This window comes from Corvus brachyrhynchos, unplaced genomic scaffold (assembly GCF_000691975.1).
Source record: "Corvus brachyrhynchos isolate BGI_N302 unplaced genomic scaffold, ASM69197v1 scaffold115, whole genome shotgun sequence".
Lineage (NCBI taxonomy): Eukaryota > Metazoa > Chordata > Aves > Passeriformes > Corvidae > Corvus > Corvus brachyrhynchos.
Window position 1 is genome coordinate 13936468 of NW_008239553.1, and position 19959 is coordinate 13956426.

At 40.6% G+C, this 19959-nt stretch overlaps 1 protein-coding gene across 1 annotated transcript; it reads right to left on the bottom strand.

The window, feature by feature from the left end:
* Nucleotides 1-4341: 4341 nt before the first annotated feature.
* Nucleotides 4342-19901, bottom strand: THBS1 (thrombospondin 1). Its single transcript, XM_017741630.1, has 21 exons — nucleotides 19754-19901; nucleotides 18437-19014; nucleotides 17880-17955; nucleotides 17436-17632; nucleotides 17136-17261; nucleotides 15518-15611; nucleotides 14996-15169; nucleotides 14441-14617; nucleotides 13946-14119; nucleotides 13644-13771; nucleotides 13374-13526; nucleotides 12686-12904; nucleotides 12137-12181; nucleotides 11592-11763; nucleotides 11089-11207; nucleotides 9212-9446; nucleotides 8603-8830; nucleotides 8130-8401; nucleotides 7572-7669; nucleotides 7323-7462; nucleotides 4342-6684 (listed from the first exon to the last, which is right to left on the bottom strand). Exons 1-21 carry the CDS (start codon nucleotides 19821-19823, stop codon nucleotides 6677-6679), a joined length of 3483 nt encoding a protein of 1160 aa, XP_017597119.1. The 5' UTR covers nucleotides 19824-19901; the 3' UTR covers nucleotides 4342-6676.
* Nucleotides 19902-19959: the final 58 nt, after the last annotated feature.

Here is a 19959-nt window from a genome sequence, read left to right on the forward strand (position 1 = left end):
TCCTTTCTAGCTCCTTTAATCCAAAACATAGCAGAGCACAGGAGACTGATTTTTAAAGTTATCCTTCTGATTTTTGGGCTTTGAAATGTTTGAGGGACAAGAAGTTTCACGTGTGCATGTAAATTTATGCTGTTTGTTCTCCTTACCTTTTTTCACACAATTGTTTTTCAGCACAGATAGATGCCTTGTTCCAAAAATTTAATATTGGTGAAAGCAACATAGCCATGAAGAAAAATTTCTGGTGTGCTTGCATCTAATTGCTGAGCAGTATGTGACCAAACCATTCTGTCTTTGTCACTGAGACCCCTCAGTGATAAACATACAGTGCTGGTGTTCGTGGTGGCCAGTGCTCAGCTGTTGATACTGGTTTTCTCCAGTGGGTGTATTTTGATCCCACCATGGTTTGCCCGTTTAAATGACAAACTGCATATTGTTTTCTTCTGAAAGTGGAAAATTAAGGTGATTCAATCATTTTCATAAACATTATGTGTGTGTATATATATATATGAATTATGTGTATCAATTGAATATGTAATATAGAAAATATAGAACTTGAGGGGGATATTTTAAAGGACTACAGCATTGATTTCAGTATAATGTAACAGTGTGAGAAGTTCACTCCAGCTTTACTGTTACTGTGCAGACTTAGAGTGGTCAAGGGACTTTAATTTCAAAGAGAAGTGACAAACTAAATATCCTGATTTAAAAAAAAAGTTAAAAAGTTTCTTGAACCTAGATGACAATAAAATGAGTGAAATCATTCTTGTATGTTCAGAATTCAAGTTTAAATTAAAGTAGTTCTACCAAGGGGTGAAAAAACTTTCAGTTTCATCATTAAAAAAAAAAAAAATAGGAAAACACCCCACAAAAATTCTCAGCCTAATGCCTTTTTCCAAGAGAGACGTGGGCTGGTATCTGCTTAGTGGATCTGTAGTGCATGCTTTCCTTCTCACTTCCCGAGCAGAACTCCTGCAGAGCCAGTGGGCATGCTGAGCACAGAGTGAAAACAGGCTGTGCAAAAATCATCTGCTGCATAGATCAGAGAGGAAAGGGCTGCTTAAACATGTCATCAGAGTAACAACAACTAGTCTAGAAATGTGAAAAGGTATGCCAGTAAATTCATGTGCTGGAAAGGGTGCCTTTTTACCTCCATGTCAGGGACGGATAAGTGAGAGACAGTTGTTTGCAGCACAATTTCTGTGATTTCAGTAACTACAAGAATTATTATATTTTATTAAACCCCCTACTTGCTAGATAAAATTTCAGCAAATGATATGAGAATGCATCTTTTTGTTATGCTTCTTAAAAAGGCTTTCTAAGCACAGCTCTGAAAAAGATCCCCCCTCTCTTGCTTTTTACATGCAAAATTTGCCAGAGTTTACACTTCCAAGAGTGTTTCCTCCCCCACTTATGAAGAGCGAGCCTCACCTCTGGGAATCTCACAGTGTGAAGGATAGACACAGAAGACAAGGTGGTTTGGCAGACCCTCAGGAAGCTGACAAGTAAGGAGGGTTTATGAAAGCAAGGAAAAATAATAACTGATTTTTTCTTCAATTTAATTTAATTTTCAACAGATGCTCTTATTGAGAAATAATTGCTCCTTTATTTGTAGTGAGATTTAAAGGTCAGAAAAACTGTTTCCTTTTCAAATAGAATAGAGGTGCTTGAATACTACTAATGCCATAACCTACATTTATCCAATTATACGTTTCATTGAGGGATTGGCTAGAATCCAAATGCAGTAGTTAGAATAAAAGGCTCCCTGTCATTTATGTCTATGTGAAATAGTTCACTGCTTGCAGCTGAATCTGCAATACCTTATCTCTTATGCTTAAAAAAAAAAAATCCAGTAAACTAGAATATTCTGGAGCATGTAGTAACTTGTGGAGTGCTAAAGTGCATGAACAATTTCGCTTTATAGGCAGGTATTCTGTATTTAGAACTTTTTTCCCTTAAAAATCTGCTGTTTTCTTGTGGAAATACTGATCTGTGCCATTGTTTTCTTATTGTTTGCTTTGTGTATTTGGTATGCATAGTTTTGGTGGGAAGGGCATTGCCAGAGGCATTCTACCCTAATTTTACAATAACACTAAAATGGTCTCTCCATATGTGTTTTGTGAGCAGAGTCATCAAGGGAGATGGACCCAGAGTCTAAGCAGCCCTCAGTTTAGCCCTGTATGTTTTGCCTAGGCTAGCAGTTCTTGACTTTGAAAGCAGTTGAAAAATGAAAGACAAATGGTGTCTGGGCTTCCTGGGATTTGTTTAAATTTGAAAATCCAAGTTTCTCTATGATACTTCTCTAATTTTATGGATTTCCTGTGGAAGATTTTATCTTTAAGACTTCTGCTTGCCAAACACTTTTTTAAATGAATTCTCTTCCTCTTGTCATTACTCTGCTTCATGCAGATAAATATCTGTACAACTTTATGCACCTGTGTTTTCTCTTTTGAAAAGATGAGAAATAAGAACTAGAACTCGCCTTGTGGATACTTTAAGATGCTTACTTCTGCAATCTCAACAATCTTTCCAAAATTAATTTATTGAAAATCTACTAATTATTGTGGACTTCCCTGCAAAAATCATGCCAATATCAGTAAAAAATGCACTGTTGTCATTAAGATGCAGATCTTTCTACACTTATCTCAGTCTTTATCTCCATAGCTTATGAATACCTACAGGTTAAACTACTACACCTGTTGAATATAGGTTTGATGCAGATGACCACTTTAAAACTTAAGGTGCTGCATTAGCATGGGCTCTGAGAAGAGCGTGTTGTGGAAGAAAAACATCGTGTTCTCTACAGTAGCATGAAATTAAAATATTACTTATGCAAAAATAGTTGGCCCATACCAAGTAACACTAGAAGTGGCATGCATTGGTTGGTACACCTACGTGTTCCACCGATGAGCCTTCAGGGAGTTGGGAACAGCCAATTTCCCATAGGCTTCTCTGCCCTGTGTAGTGTGGCCATCTTCCATGTCCTTGCTGTTTAGTTGTTCTTAAGTAGTTGTTTCTTTGGACAAGGGCTAACTTACCTCGACTATAACTCCTTCTTGTGTCCTACTGTATGCACACCCACCAAGCAAAAAGACGGGGGACTTAGTTAAGCTATGAGTTAACACAAAGCATATGGCTTGCCTTTTTTGTTCTAATGGCAAGAAAAGCTACATAAATGCATGTGATAAGTTAGCATGAAAGTTTGGCATGGCTCAGACAAGATCACTGGAATGGGCTGCCAAGGCTATCTTCCCCAGCAGCAGCAGCAGTTCTCTGTTTCAAACTTTTGGTTAAACTTACATATATCCATGTATAGATATGTTCAGATACAGATGTATGTTCAGAAAACTGCTTGGCTTAAAGGTTATATCCTTTTTCCTGCAAGTAAATGAAGAGATTTCTCCAGTTTAGAACTGTCCTTGTTTTTTGTAGTTCTCAGTCTTCTCAGTGTCCTTGGGAGGCCTGAAGAGAGTTAGAGACCAAAAGTACAGGACATATGATATTGCAGGCCCAGATAAGATCAGATGGGTTACACTGACAGTGCACTCCCACTATCCCCTCTCATTGCAGAGAAGTCAAGCAGACAAGCTTGTAACTGATGAGGGCAGAAATTCCTGGCCCCTTTTAACAGGCCAGGAGTTCTTTCTTTGCTCTCCTTGCTCTCAGGGAAAAAATTAAATATACAGGACTGCCCTCAAAAGTGTAATGACTTTGAGCAGGACTCTTCATCCTCAGGAAAAGGAGATGTAAAGAGTAATTTTCTGTAACTGCAGGACCCCCTAACTACACTTCTCAGGTAGGTATCTAGCATCTGCCTTTGCTAAGGGGTACACAGGACAAGCTGCTGCTGCAAGTAAATATCAAGGAACCAGTCTTAACTGTTCTTCATTTTAGCAGCAGGTTCTAGAAGTTGATTGAGTGCCCTGGCATGAGCTCTTTGATCACACTAGCAGTTTCAGTCTGGAGAGTCTAATGCACCTGCCCCTGCAAAGAGCCAATATGCTGCCTCTTTTCATGTGAAAGGGCTGGCCTGGCTGGGGATGATTGCAGTCTCTCAAAAACTGTTTTGCCTTGTGGCTGCATCAAGGGCAGCACAGCTTAGGAGTCTTCGTGTGAAGCCTTCAGAACCAAATGCGCCAGCTGCCCGTGCTGTGTAACTGCAGCAGTGCCTTCAGGCGGACCAGCTGTTAATGTAGGGTAACAGCTCAGGTGCACCCCCTCAGTGTAGTTGTAATGTAAAAAGTACAGAGAAAATCTTGCACTGAAGCCAAATTTGACACAAATAACACATCAGTGATCCAGAGATGTATTACAAAACATTAATAAAACCAGAGCACAAAGGTATAAATATAAATGTCCTTGGTGGTTTATTGTTCTTTGTATGTAAGAAGCTTTATTGTACAACTTACAAAACTTTAGAATGGAAAAATGGTTAAAAATGTTTACAAAAAAAGCATGGTCTTAGAAAATTATGCTAGCAAAAACATCGGGAGGAGGGAAGCAAAAAAATCTTCAGTGTGCAAACTTTTTATAAAAATAGAAATACTAACTCTACAGGTAGCATTTCATGATAAATTATTTAAATAGCCTATCTACACAATTATGTGATTAACTATTACAATGGCAATGAGAAAAATAATTTATAAAAATATAAGCAATGGTATACAAGATGACAGGAAAAAATATAATACAACATTAGAAATTGTATTTGACTTTTTTTTTTTCCCAATGCCATTTCCTTACCGGGAATACATTTTCTGCAAAGAAATTTTGACTATGTACAGCATTAACTTTTTAGTACTACAGTAGCTTTAAAGTTTGTTAGAGATTTGAACTCTGCTTACTCCAAAGGTTTTTCTCAGTCACACAACAATGAGGTAATATTTGTACGTAAAACTTTCACCATGTTCATTTCTTTTCGTTTTTTGAAAAGACAAGGCAATATTATAGGTATAAGGATGCTGCCCCTTCTGTTGGGGAAAACAGTCTTTTAATGTACATTGAGGCCTCTCCCTCTTTTGCAAGGAGCTCCTGAAATTGTCTAGTCTGTAATGAATTCCTTCTTTAGTAGCTGCACATCACTAGTTACAACACTCAGCGTGCAGTGGCCCAAAGAGCCCGTTAAATGGTTATTGAGGGCTGTCCTTGTGCCTCTCGCTGCAATCTCCTCAGGGCAGCTATCCTGGCTCTGGGTTAGGCCCACTGACCAGTGGTAAAGCATCACAGACATTTCCCAGCACTAGAGAACACTAAGATGGTGAATGGCATTCCCTCACCTCTAGTGCAATGGATGGGACAGAAACTGCTACCATCTAAAGACTTGAATTTTAGCACTGCAGAACAGTTGCCTGCCAGGCTACCAAGTGCCTTGCACAAAGAAAGGAAAAGCCAACATTGAGCTCAGACTGAGAAAAACAAACATCCCATTGTCCACACCCTCACTTTTCCTTGCGCCTCAAAGCCTTTATGGGAAAACTGCTCTTTGTAACAAATACATCACCACTACCTACCTGCTCCAGACAAGATTTTTTTTCTCAACTAAACCCTCTCTAGTTTCAGTATAGAACAGAGATAATAAATAATCTATATTTACAATCTTACAGTCATGAAGACTTGTAACAATGATTAGGTGGATAGTCTTGACGCATTTCTTGTTTTAATCAATAATCCCTCAGTCCTTATAACATCAAGAATAGGCAAAAATAAATATTTTACAATTTTATCTACAGGCCCCTTTTCCTCCCCTCTAAAGAAGCGAGGGGTTTAAAACATCTATGGCATGTAGAAAAGGAATGTTTTCATTACATTATTTTTGTGCCTCTTTAACCATAAAAAGTGAAGCATGTGCTGGTCTCCTGAAGGACCAGCTGAGATGGTGGTGCTTTCTGGCACCATAGCTGAAAGAACACATTTAAAGATAAGCAAGACCTGCATCTAAATCAGGAAAAAACAGAATCTAATTGTAAATCCCAGTTCTCCCAAAGCTGGTGTGATCCAGTGTACCAGTTTTTATCCTCTTTCCCGCCTCCCATGACAGAAATCAGTTTTAGGATATCTGTTTTGTCCTGTATACAGCAGCTGATCTAGCTTACCACAAACAGAGTAAGGCTATGTTTTCATCTGAAAGGTATGACATAGAAAACAATAATTTCTCCAAGTTAAATGGATGTAAACCAAAGTAGCACAGCCTTCCTTAAAAAAAATTCTCTACCCCATTAAGAAAAAAGAAAGACCTAGAGTTCCCCCTCCCACCCAAACCCCTTTTCCCCACACAAGGTCTTCAGTTTAAGTAGTCCACAGCACATCCAAAGATGTTCTTTTTACAAAATGCTACTCCATGGGACCTCCAGTTAGAGAGGCAGTGACACTGCACTGTGATAAACAGCAAACAAATATCTTTCCTACTGAAAGAAGAGTGCTTGTTCAGTGACAACAATTCTCATTTGCAAAACATGTTTGTTTCCTTCCACTTCAGCAGAGGTCAGATACCAAGTATGTTCTCACTTTCATTCTCTCAAAAGCATTCTCTTGAGGCAGGTCATGTGTTTTGAGTCCACACTTACGCAGAAAGAAGAAAGGAAGGAATAATATAATGGTCCCAGGATTTGTAAGGCTAAATGTTTCAGAAGGTGCAATTACCAGCATTTTTAAATTGTCTCTGAATCCAACAACCTTGTGATTATGGATCTGTGAAAAAAGAAAAGATATATTTAAATATTTCTGTGTATTATGCATGATTATGTCCAAGTCATTAATGCCTAGGGACATTTGTAAAGAAAACTGAAAGTGTACTTTCATTTAGGTACTTCCTTAAGCTAGACTTCAGAATCTAATCTATGTAACCATTACATAACGAAGTCACAATTTCAGAAGACTAGGACAGCTGGAACTACTTGTACATGCTTACCTCCACTGAACTTCAAGACTGCAATATATGGACAACCTTCTACTTTGCTTACTTTTAAGCAAATCAGTTTTTTACTTACTAAAGTCAGTATTTTGCATTTCTGCCTTAGATTTTGTCAGATGTTTTCATTCATTCTAGTCAGCACTTTAAAGGAGATTCAAGATGTATTTAATTTCTGGAACTCAATGGATTCCTGATACTTTGAAATAACACAATAGAAATATACTTAGATTTTATACATTTAAATTTTTGACTGTGAAGAATTTATTGAGAAGGTGTCCTGTTTCTGCCTGCAGGACTTGTTTGAGACTGAACCATGAAAGATCACAGCCAAACTTTCCCTCTTGGCTCTTACATCTGGAGCTTTCTTGAACCAATTCACTTACATAGGATCTCTTAAATGCAATGTCATCCTTACCTCTGCATTCATATTTAAGGTCTGAGAAGAACACCATTTCTTGAGAGAAGACAAATAATCCTAGCCGACCACCAGCATAGGTTTTATCATAGATTGGTCCTGAGTCTGCCATGATTTTCTTCCCTTCATACATTACAACCCTACAAGAGACAACAGCTCAGCCATCTTTGACAAGGTCCTATGAGGTTAATCTTCACAGACATCCATTTTCCCTGTGACATTTACTTCAGATAGAAGGATGATGCTCACCTGATGTAGCCAGTCTTTGGTCTATGGCTAAGTCGCCATCTGTATGCAGTGAAGTCTTTCCAGCCTATGTGACGAGGATCATGCCACAAAGTTCTCACCTACAACAGAATATTTTTTTATTAACCAAAGGCCAGAGATAACACAGCAGGTATTTTGACATGAAGGTGCCTTACTTTTAAAGGCTGCAAGTAAGTAATTAGGCTCTGTAATAGGATCTTTTGAAATCAACTGCATTTAAATTTACTTTTAAAAATGTAAATTGGAAGCTACAGCACAGTTACAGAAACAATTGATTCACTACTGCTGGAAAGCCTGTCTGCAGCAAGCAATCCTGTTAATTGTTTACAGTATTTTGCATGATTAGGAAAAATTACAGTTATTGGTCTTTGCCAAGAAGCCTACATGATCAGCATGTGTGAGCCCCCTCTAAGTGTCTAAGTTGCTGGAAGAACAGCCTGCCTTACTCAGAAGAGTATGTTATTACACTGGAGTACTCATGTTATCATGTTAAGAGTACTTCAGCATATAGTAAGCACTCTTCTGTGTGGCCACTCTTACCTGGCCAGGAGTGTTTCCTGTGTGCCACAGAGCATTACGAAGGTGTTCTCCTGGACCAGTGGTGGAATTCACAACTTTGATGGAGAGACCTGAATATCCTTGAGCTTTGGTTGGTGTGGAGTCCCAGTAAGACTGGGTGATCTGCTTCCACATGACAACATAGAAACGACTGCTAGATTGGTAGCCAAATACAAAGCCAGCATAATCATCATCCCTTTCTGTATTGATAAAGAAGGTACCACTGAAGTCCACGGCATTGAATTCATCAAAACCTATGGGGAGATTAAAGGATAAAGTTTTAGGTGCTACATTTTTGCAATTCTTAAAAAACTCCTTAATATTTTCTCAGGTTCTCTTCCTCTTCCCCACCCCAACTAAAAAAAACAACCAAGCAACCCCCTGCCCCTCCCTCCCAACAAACAAAAAACTCAAACAACCCCAAACAACAGTGCCTATTAAATTTTTCCCCTTACCGACTGCAAGGCCAGGGTCACAGTTGACTGTCTGAACCAGTTCTTTACCCTGGTGACGAACAACCCAGTTTGGATCATTTTGGGATGTTCCCTTGGGATCCAGGGGAATCATCTGAAATCTTCGGAAATCAGTCTCACTAATTTCCACATTTTCAGGGCAGATATCATCAATGTCTGGCACACTGTCTTGGTCAAAATCATCTTTGCAAGCATCTCCACGTCCATCACCTGTAGAATAAAAAGTAATTTTACCATTATGTCACCACCATTGTTTGCTTCTGAGCCTTACAGCTTGAGAGTTGAAGTCTGAATTGCAGATCTCTGACTGCCCAGGTACTTGGCAGACACATGACAGAAGCCACAACAGCTACTGTATAAATGCCCCTTCACTCCAGCCTGATAGTGACTTAGGAGAAAGTTGGATATGTGGTCATTTTTACATCAGTCTTTACCCTGAGAAGCACTGTAACAACATTCAGTTTTTTTCTGGTAAAGACATTCGGGTTTTTTGTTACTTAGTTTTGTCCAACATTAAATAGTGTGAAAAAAAATAGCATAAAACTATTGGAAGATACTCTTAAAATGTTATTATGATACTGGCTATCTTACCATCAGAATCAGCTTGATCTGGGTTGGCAACCAATCTGCAGTTATCTTTGTCATCAGGGATACCATCATTGTCATCATCATGGTCACAGGCATCACCTTTTCCATCCTTATCATGGTCAGCTTGATTGGCATTGGGCACATAGGGGCAGTTATCAAGGTTATTTTGATGGCCATCTTCATCTATGTCCTGGTTGTTGTCACACTGATCACCTATGCGATCAGAATCACTGTCTTCCTATCAGAGGAGAAAAATATAACATTTTAAAAAGCCACCCAAAGAAGGCTAAGATAGGAGTCTCTGAAATAGGAGTCTTAATATGTAGAATTAATTGGGATTTCTGCTTGCTTTATCAAGAACTAAGATGGATATAGTGAGTGGATTAACACACACTTAAAACTGCCTGTGCTAACTGGTTTTATGCTACTTTAGTCTTGTTGTGGTTTCAGTTTGAATCCACAGCATCAGAAAGCAGTGTGATCATCAGCTATCTTGTGCCTTTGCCACATGCCTCTTCTGTCACTAATCTACCATATTGGAAACAGGGTACTTTATGTCCTACCTTCCCTGGCAGCAAGGGGGTTTCAAGGGCCAAATCAGGGTTGGACTACTCTGTACCTATCAGTAGAGACTAACATTAAAACAGTCTACCAACTCTTGGTGTTACAGCTTCTATACCACAGCATAACTTTCTCTATCATAAAAGCCTCTAATGCTCTTCATGCCCCTTGATTCATCAGTCAAGACAATGGTTCCCATAGTGGTCACAGACTGCATTAACTAACTAGGGCACTTGCTGATCACAGATTTTAGCCAGTCATTTGCTTAATCAGCTGCTGAACTAAGACAAACAATCCCATCATCCCTGAGACTGCCTCAAGTTGAGTCTGGTGGTCTTGTTAACACAGGTGGATGACCCTGGTGCAGACACAAGGCATACCATACACTGTTGGATTAGCTACTAACTCTGGTACTTGAAATCTAGTATCTCCACTTCTAGAACTTGATTGGGATAGTGTTTGGAAAGCCATTAGAGTCTTATATTAAGATTTCAAAGTCATAAGAGAAAGATCTTCCTGAAAGGAGCTGCCTCAAAGAATCTTCAGGTGATTCCCTCCCTCAAGTGGGGAAATAGTAAAGCAAGTGACAATGACTAAGAAATTTTGTATTATCTGTTTAAACCCTTCAAGTAACACTGCTTTTAGGCTACATGGCCACACTACACTACACTACATTCCACTGATTTGCAACAGCTTTTCTAACCCTTCAAACATTCCAGATATGTCCCTGAAGCTATTAAACTTACAGTCTTTTAACTGACAGGATGTCACAGGCTTTATCTACTTCTGCCTTCGATTTTTGAATCAGTAAGTTGTCTGAGAGTCTGGATCCCCCTAGATTTTTATGCAGATGAATTTTAGAAGTGTCAGAATATGCCTTTTTCTTAGGGAAAAGCAACTTGTGCTGCCTTCCACTTACTGGAAGTAGAAGTTATCTTCTGAAATGCAGTTGGCTTCAAGCTTAGGGACAAAGTTTAAAGAATGACTTTGTGTTGTTCCACTACCCAGATTTTACACAATATTCCCAAAGGATTTAATATTCTCACTGTGAGGATCACCACAACTGACAAACCTAAGAAATGTTTAGGAAACAAGTAGTCTCACAGATCTTCACTACAGCTACTTTTCAGAAAATACCTACCAGCTGTTCAAACTCTGAGAGCATGTTATTGGATAAAGGCACCATTTGGGAAAGCAGTAAGAATGATTTGTGACAAGTCAAATTTCAGGTGTAACTTGTTCAAATATTTTCTACAACACACAACATACTACATTTTTTAGCCCACCAGTCCTCTACTTACACAATTCAAATCCCTCACCTGGTCAGGGTTGTGTTCCAGTGGACAGTTATCACACTGATCTCCAACACCATCCAAGTCTGTATCCCTCTGGTCTACATTGTAGACATATTGGCAGTTGTCCCTTTCATTAAGCACCCCTGTAAAAGTTCATGAATGAAAGTCAGACATCTAAATTCTGCAAAGGACTGGATAAAGCCACCACACACTTCTTGATACATTTTTTAAAGCATTTTGAGCAGCATTTAAAAGCCTTGAATGATGACTCATCAACAGCTCTGCCACACACTTCTGCTCCTACTGCCTTGTGAGAGTGGAGCTAGAGCTGAACTGTGGCAAAGTGTATATATTCCAAAGGGAATTTCCATTAGCCCTAACTGTTCCTTCAGTAACCTTCACGTCCTGAAACCACCACAAGAGAACTTCTGTGTGTTCAGGGATGAAATTTTGGTACGAAATCAGAATTACATTGGATTAATGGCTGATTAGAAGACCATATAAAGGAATGATTAGAGGCCACCTACCATCTCCATCAATATCTATTGCACATGCATCTCCTTCTCCATTGTTGTCAGTGTCAGTTTGATCAGGGTTGTGATTGTAGGGACAGTTGTCGCAGCGGTCACCAACATCATCCCTGTCGTAGTCATACTGCTGTGGGTTGTAGATGAATGGACAGTTGTCCTGCAAAAGCAAGAAAAGTCAAGTTTTAAAAAGAGTCAAATTAAAGCTCTAACAAGATTCTGCTTGTGCTTGTACTGCTATATGAAAGAAGAAATGAAAGGTGGGGAAATAGTTAAAACTCAAATGCTACTATCTCAAAACACCCTGTTGCTGGCATGAGTGTATGAATGGCTGATTGAAAAAGGAAAACTCACTTCCCAAGTTTAAACAGCTGCAGAAGGTTTGTCTGCATAGTTATGCATATCTAAGGTTTCCAGGATAGCTGTCAGTGCCAGCAATTTCCTATGGTCCTCTTTTAAGATTAAGGTTAGAAGCTAGACCCCAGCTTTAGGAAGGGGAATGGGAAAGCCACATACTCAAAGGCTAATCTTTTCTGTTTTCTTACATCATAGTCTTCCTGCCCTGAGTTAGGCAGATTAGGGCAGTTATCCTAGAAAGGAGGAAGTACACAGAGGTGTTCAGTTCTGGTATGATTACAATATGGATTTGAGCAGGTAAAATCTAATCATTAGGCAAAATCATAACACCTCAACCAGGCAGGAGTTGCCTTACTGTAATTCTCTCCATTTAATCTAGTGATTACAGTAATAAGTCTTAGAAAGCCACAGTTAAATAATTTTTAAAATAAAGGCTGGTTTGCTTTTGAGAATCTTACCCTGCTTTTTTTCCCCTGGAGACAGCTATCTGTCAGAGCAAAGCTGATACAGGTATGGCCTAAACTAGAATCTTCCCAGAACATCTACAATGATCTGGCTTAATTTTTTCCCATATCACAGGAATATATAAAGCAATACAGCAACAGCAAGATCCTCCTAGCAATGCCTTGACAAGAGTATCCCTAAACCTCCTCTATCTCTAGAAGGTTATTTGCAGAGAGAATATTTTAATAGCTTAGGCTGTTATAATGGTAGATGGTAAAAGAGGATAAACTTACTTTTTTACAGTGGTAAGTGGCATTGGCAACACAAACCAGGTTCTCATTTGGCCATCCATCTAAGTCTGTGTCTTCTCCACAGATTATACCATTGCCAGCATAGCCTGGTTTACATTCACAGCGATACATGGGGTCACTGAAGTGGCCAAGGTAATTGCATTTGGCATTCTTGTTGCAGTCATGTGTTCCATCTGTGCATGGGTTACGTGGCTTGCAGACCTAGAAGACCACACAGAAATTAAACCCACTGAAAACATTTTTTTATCCCTCACTTTTCCCCCAGAGATTCAAAAAATCCTAATCAATCAGGAAAAAAAGAAGCTTCATACATGGCTTTCTTCCAGTCCTCAACTCCAGTACCAGTCTTTGCACTAATTATTTTTCTTGTTCAAACCTTCTATATTATCAAATGGAACCAAGCACTAAGATATCGCTGAGGCACATACTGTTGTATCATTAGTGAATACTGATTTACTCCTAAAATTATGTGTAAACTCTGAATCCTCCATGGCTGATATTTAAAACTCATTTTGATCTCCAAAAGAAATTGGTTAATGCTTCTTCTCACAGAAGATGGTGTTTTATTAAATGCTCCAAGTCCTTTTTGCCTAAAACACATAGGTGTTTTCTGTTTTTTAGAAACTTTGTGAGATTTCGTAACCCAGGACAATTCTCAAATTGACAATACCTGTTTGTTACTCATGGCATCCTCAACACTGCGGCCAAAGGGCTGTGTTCCAGTGAAACGTGGTGGACAAGGCAGACAGTTGTACCCAGGTTCAGTATTCTCACACCTGTGCACTCCATTGAAGACAAAGCAGGCATCAGGAACCTCTTTGCACTGAAAGAAGTGTTTGAGATAAAGGAGAACAACAGTTAGCATTATAAAACAGTGATTCCATTCTCCCTTCCTGTTTTCTTTCATTCCCTTTCAAGGAGCAAACTATAGTCTTCTTACCTCATCAATATCTTGGCAGTGAATACCATCACCATGGTAGCCAGCAGGACAGGCACCACACTTCCAGGAACCATCAGGGGCGCTGGTACATGTAGCCCCCGCAAAGCAGGGATTAGACAGACACCCATCTGTGAAACAAGTGAGAAAGTGTTACGATAAAGGATGCTTACCATGCTGCTACAGTACTGTATTTGGCTGATATCATGGTTTAAAATTCTAGCCCTTGAGGTTTACAGACTTTACATTGGTATTTTCAAGATTGTCAACAACCTTCAGATGTTTATGGGAAAATGGATGCTCACCAATCGGACAGTCCTGTTTGTTGCAGACCTGAGTCCCTCTAGCTTCACCTACGCAAGTCTTCCCACCATACTGAGGCTCGGGATTATTGCAGAGACGGCTACGTTTCTGAAGTCCTCCTCCACATGTCACTGTGCAAGCATCCCATGGAGACCATGGTCCCCAATTGCCATTAACTAAAGGGAGAAGAAGTTGGAAGACATGTATAGCTTTAAATTCAGTGCTACAACAAGTTTCTACCTGACTAAGGACTATTACTTTTGTAGTGAGAGCACTTGGGGCATTGTTCTGACATAAATCACAGAATTAATGGACTCGATTAAAGAGGCATAAAGAAGAGGCATAAAAATAGTTTCATCTGAAACTAACTTGTGAGGTTTTACGTAGCCCACCTCTAAGTTTAAAGAGAGAATACTACTAGAACAAGTTTATTTAGTAACTACTCAGGAAGTTCACCATTATTTACCAACTACTAGTTACCACCACGACACACTTACTTGGGCAAGGATCTTTCTGACAGGCTTTGTTTTCTCTTGCTTCACCCTCACAAGGTTTGCCATTCAGCTGTGGTACTGGAGAGTTGCAGAGACGAATTCTAGTGATGATGCCCGTGCCACAAGTGACAGAACATGATGACCATGGGGACCAGTGACTCCAGCCACCATCCTGTTTAACTACAAGAGAGATTTCTGTTATTCATAGTTTCTGAAGACTTCAGCTGTACAGCACCTAGGACATAGCCAGTACCAGGACTGTACCAAAGACTCCATGTGTAATGGATAGCCTCCTCACTGTCACAGATCAAGTTTTGCAACTAGAGAGATTTCATACTTAAACTGGCATCAAATTTTGTCCTGGGAGCAGTGCCCAAACATGCCTGTTTACTGCATTAACTCTCTGCTCCTCTCTACCTGATTAATACAAGTCCTTAAAAAGCTAGAAGCCATGGATCCATGCCAGTGACAGAGCTACATGGTAATCTTTGCTTTCAACATTTAGCCAATAAATGCAGCCTCTGTTTTACTACCAGCATGACCAGATTAAGTACTTACATCTCTTATCACACTCTTGAAGGTGGCAAGTCCGAGTCTGTACAGAGGAGCCTTCACAGCGGTTATTGAGACTGTCACAGGAACGCCCTCTCTGCTGAATCCCGTTACCACAGGTCACAGAACATGAGGTCCACTCAGACCAAGGAGACCATCCATCATCTGCATAGTCGCTAGCTGCAGAGGGATACAGTTCTGAGTAAGACTCCAGGTACATGCTTTTCCATAGCTTTTCTCCCACCCCTCTCAGTGAAAAGGACACAACTGTCCTCAGAGGCCACATGCATCTTCCTTTCTTGTATGAGATAAAGGCCATGAACTCAAACACGTCAGTATATTGCATATTGTAGAAAATATTTGAACATGTATCATGTAAGTGATTAGCCTCAAAGAGGCATCAGATTAACCTTACTTCAGTAGTGCAAGGTTTCCCTTGGATATCCAGTTCTGGTATATTGCAGAGCAGCATGTGTCTAGTTAGATGTGGCCAACTGCTATAGAACTGTGAAAATATTCAGTACTTACGCCAGCACCGAGGGCAGCACTCGCCATCAGGCACGGTGGCATTGGAACAAGGCATGAGAGGACAGGACACTTTCCGGCATATGGTGGCAGAGTTCTATAAAGAGTTGTGAGAATTACAGTTACCAAGTGGAATATAAACAATATCTGGAGTCTGGGTAAATAATAGAGACCTTTTCTGCAGAACTTTAAGATTCAATAGCATATCTAAAGCAGAGACCCTTGTATTTAGAGCGAATACAACCCAAGGGGTAGTCACAGGTATTTTCAGTCAAACTTCATCTTGTTTCCATTCTCACCCATTACTTTTTAGTCAAAGGCAGAAATATTTTGGTTCTGGTGAAGTTTTATCAAGAGTAGCTAGCAGATGCTGGCTAGAGTAAATGACTATTATGTGATACTCAAAAGTATAAGGTCAGATTTCAAAGAAATGAAACAATGAGAAGTCAACTTTCTTTTCAGTTAATATGGATTTAAGATGATTATATGGTAAAGATAAAATGAGTTTAGTGGACTCTACTCAAGAGCCATGAAATCTACAACTTATACTTAGAGGTTTTTGATCTGTAAGCCAAACAGGCAGGGTAAGAACACCCACCTCCAATCTCAATAAGATCTAAAGGGCAGTCTGTAGTTTTGCTTCTTGAAGGTAGCAGCTTGGTCAGAAGAATGCTCTCATGATTACTATTTTAATCTCACCAAGCAAATTACTAGATTAAGGCAATTACAGCTAACACTGAGTAAGAAGGATGGTAGGAATGAGGCGAATGCAGAAGTCAAAGTATCATTTGCTGAGTACAAGACAAAAGATGTAGAGAGCTAAAGAAGCAGATGCAGAATTTGAGTTGCCTTGTATTGCACATACAGAAATACTCAGCTTTTAGTTTCTAGAGAGTGGCATGCTTAGAGTTAACCCACTCTTTGGTAGATTGGTACTGCAAAATGCTTTTGCTAAAGTATACTTAAATGGAACAAGCAAATAGTTTAAAGAAACCCTGAAACTGTATGTTTTGTGTATATTTACAACAGGCAGCAGAAGTGAAACACAAAACATAAGTATCTTGCCAGGTGATCCAGGGATTTAAACAGCTAAACTGAAATCCGAAAGGGATTGCTGTTCCATATAATCTGTAAAAGCTAACAGGACGCACCTACAAGCATTTCCTAGGGAAAGGAGAACACCACAAGTTTAAGAGCCTCTACTGAGTACCAGAATGTCTTCTCCTACTAGGTCAGCAGGAGGTTCAGTGAGGACAGAAGGTCGATCTAGCAAAGCTGATAGTACTATATGTTTGGTCTATTGATGCTGAGTTTTAGTTTACTGATGGACTTATGTAAAGAATACAGGCATTCCCCAAATTAAGGAACTACAAGTGTTAATAGGTATATCACAGTGATGTTTCGTATAATTTTCTAGAATACAGCTGTTGAGACAAGGTATGGAAGCTGCCCACATACCAGAGATCTAGTAGAATGAAATAAACTGAGTAACTCTATGGCTTCTCTAGTATGCCCAGTTCTGTGTATGATTCAATCTAACAAACAATGCTGTTTAGAAATATCTGTTAATTCCAACTTATGAATTTATATTTGGGTGATTTGTGAATGTGAGGAATCTTACCTGGCAAGTACATTCAGTGCAGCTGTCAATAGTCCACTCCTCTTTATTTTTGTGCAAGATTCCATTATGAATGCATGCCCCAGGAGTGATCTGGACTACTTTGGCAATGATTTCATTTTCTTCAGTCTTGGGGGTGAGAAGCAAAAAGAAGATATTTACAATCTAATACGGAAATACCCTTTTCCACAAAAGTCAAAGTGAATTTATTGCTGTTTACACAAGCTCTCAAAACTCAGGTTATAATTAATTCACTAAGTGCTAGCTAATGAAAGGTACCACGAAGTTATAACCAACACTCACCACTTTGCGAACTCTGTCTTGAAGTGTTGTGACCATGGACCGCAGCCCTTGCAGTTCCACAAACATATTTGTTAGTTCATCACAGGAAAATCCACAGACTGCTTGGATGTCCTTTGTTTTATGGCCAATGTAGTTAGTGCGGATAGCTGGGCTGGAACCATTGATGGGGTTGTCCAAAGTAATGATTGCACTAGTGGCTAAGAGAAATAACCAGACAGAAAGTAAATGCATTTTATACCACATGCATTAATCATTCCAGGCTAACACCTGCTAAACAGCTGCCACCCAATTCATTAGGGTGCCTGCAGAAATATAATCTTATTTCTTATGCAATGTGGATTTACATGTCAGCATACTTCTGACTTCTGTTTCAACTTGTCTTTCTAACGTAAAGAGAAATCTTATTTTTAATAGGTCATTGGATGCAGAAGATTGTAAACTTACAGCTGGAGCAGCCTTTGTTCCGCAGGATAGTTTCCAGAGTTGTTCCAAAGACAAACCGCACATTCTGCAGCAGACCCTGTGGACAGAGGAAGAATTACAGCTACTTGCAGCAACTACAACAGAAAGAACCACTTGCATGGAGAGACTGAAGGTCATGTAAGATATTACAGAGTAATTTCATGACAGACAGACGGGAAAATGAAACACATTGCTCTATTCTCCTTAATAAAATAAGAGCCCCGCTTCCTAACAGTCTTATCCTTGAGCATAAGGACTTGGCAGCTCTCCAGGCAGGAAGGAAAAAACCCATGGATTTCTGAACCTCGTATAAGAAGCTGAGCAATGAAGCTGCAACTACCTGTCTGGAAGCTTCAGTGCCTTCTTACTGCTGCAGAAAGTACCATCCCTGAAAATCTAATGCTTTACCCTTCAAACTCCATTAGTAAAGTTTAGTAGATTTAGAGGTTTTTGTCACTCTTTAGGCTTGTTGAGTAGCTAATGCACATTCAAAGCAGATGACTGACAATTCTAGGCAAAAACATAAGTGAAAGTCTTACCTGGAAGTTGTCATTGACTCCCCCTTTGGCAATACGGAGCCTGGCACTGCTGGCCAGGTCCCTAGTGAAGATGTTCTGGATGGGGATGTCCAGTTCAGCATTCTCCATTTTCTCACACCCCACATAGAGCTGAGCTCGGTCCTCCTGCACAAACAGGGTGATATTCTTCCAGTGTCCTGTAGCTAGCAAGACATCCTCTACTGACACTAACTGCTGCTTGCCATCACCAGAAAGGCTCAGGTCCAGGGAGCCTGCCTTGCCATTTGACACTAGACTGAAGACATGACCAGAGCCATCTTTCTGTTCCACGGAGAGCAGTGTGCCTCTGCTTTTCTTGGCTTGCCGAAGAGTGGCCAGGAGAATGAAGCCCTTCTCAGCATGGATGGCATCTAATAAGTCTTGGAACTTTGAGTCAGGGACAGCAGGGATGCGACTGGCATCTTCAATGCGGTAAGCAGGGCTGGAGGATTCTGGTCCCTTCACCAGGTACACCCCGGGGGCCCGGCGCCCAGCTCCCTTCCGCATGAAGCCAATGAGTTCAAAGAGATCGAAGACACTGTTATCATCACTCCTGGACTCTGCAGAGAGACATCAGGACAAGCATCATGAGAAAAGGACAAGAAGAGGCTGAGTAGGTGCTTATCTCCCAGGATTGCTTAACATTTTGGTTCCTGGTGCACATCGTGCGAGGCACAGTGCCTCGCATCAGGGCACAGACAGTAGCTCCGATGGTGCGGCAGTCCCACCAGGAGCTGCTGTGCAGCAGTACATGTGCATTCTTGTACAGGAGCCAGTCGGCACAGGAGTGCCAGGTACCCGCTGACACACAAAGGTAGCAGCCATTCTGGCACCTCATTACACTCTAGCAGCGCAGAAATAGACAGCAAAGCCCAGACTGCAATATTCCTATGCTAGGACATGGCAAAGTGAGTTTGCTTAATCCAACTGAGTGACAGCAGCACAGTACCAGCTTCTCTATGACACCAAGATGGCAGCCTACTACACCATTCCTTCTTCAGTCAGTTCCTACATCATGTTCCTCCTTTCCTCTGCTCAGTGCAGAGGTAGACAAGCTACACACTCAAGTGCTGGAGACTCTGCACTCCTGTTTCTGAAGGTTACACAAATTCCACACCGGAGAAAAGTTTCCTGTTCCCACCTAGCTGATGCTCAGGTTAAAACGTTTTTGTTCATTGAAAGCTTTGGAGCTCTTTACCACCGAGCACATCTTCATCTGCCTACACAGGCACCAAAGTGTTTTATTTTTGTTCCCCCCTTCCTTGATTGCCCCGGGTATCAGCACAGAGCTGGTCTTACCTGCAGTGCGCTTGGTCTCTGAGCCGCCGAGCACGAGGAGAAGGAGGCAGAGAGCAGTCGCCGGTCCCATGGCAAAGGTCTGTCTCTGAATCAGTCTGGGGACACATACGAGGAAGGTCACCGCGCTGCCGTCGCCCCCACGACCGGCGCCAGCGAGACTCCCGCAGGCAGGGAGGCTGCGCAGCGGGGACGGCGCAGGTGTCCCC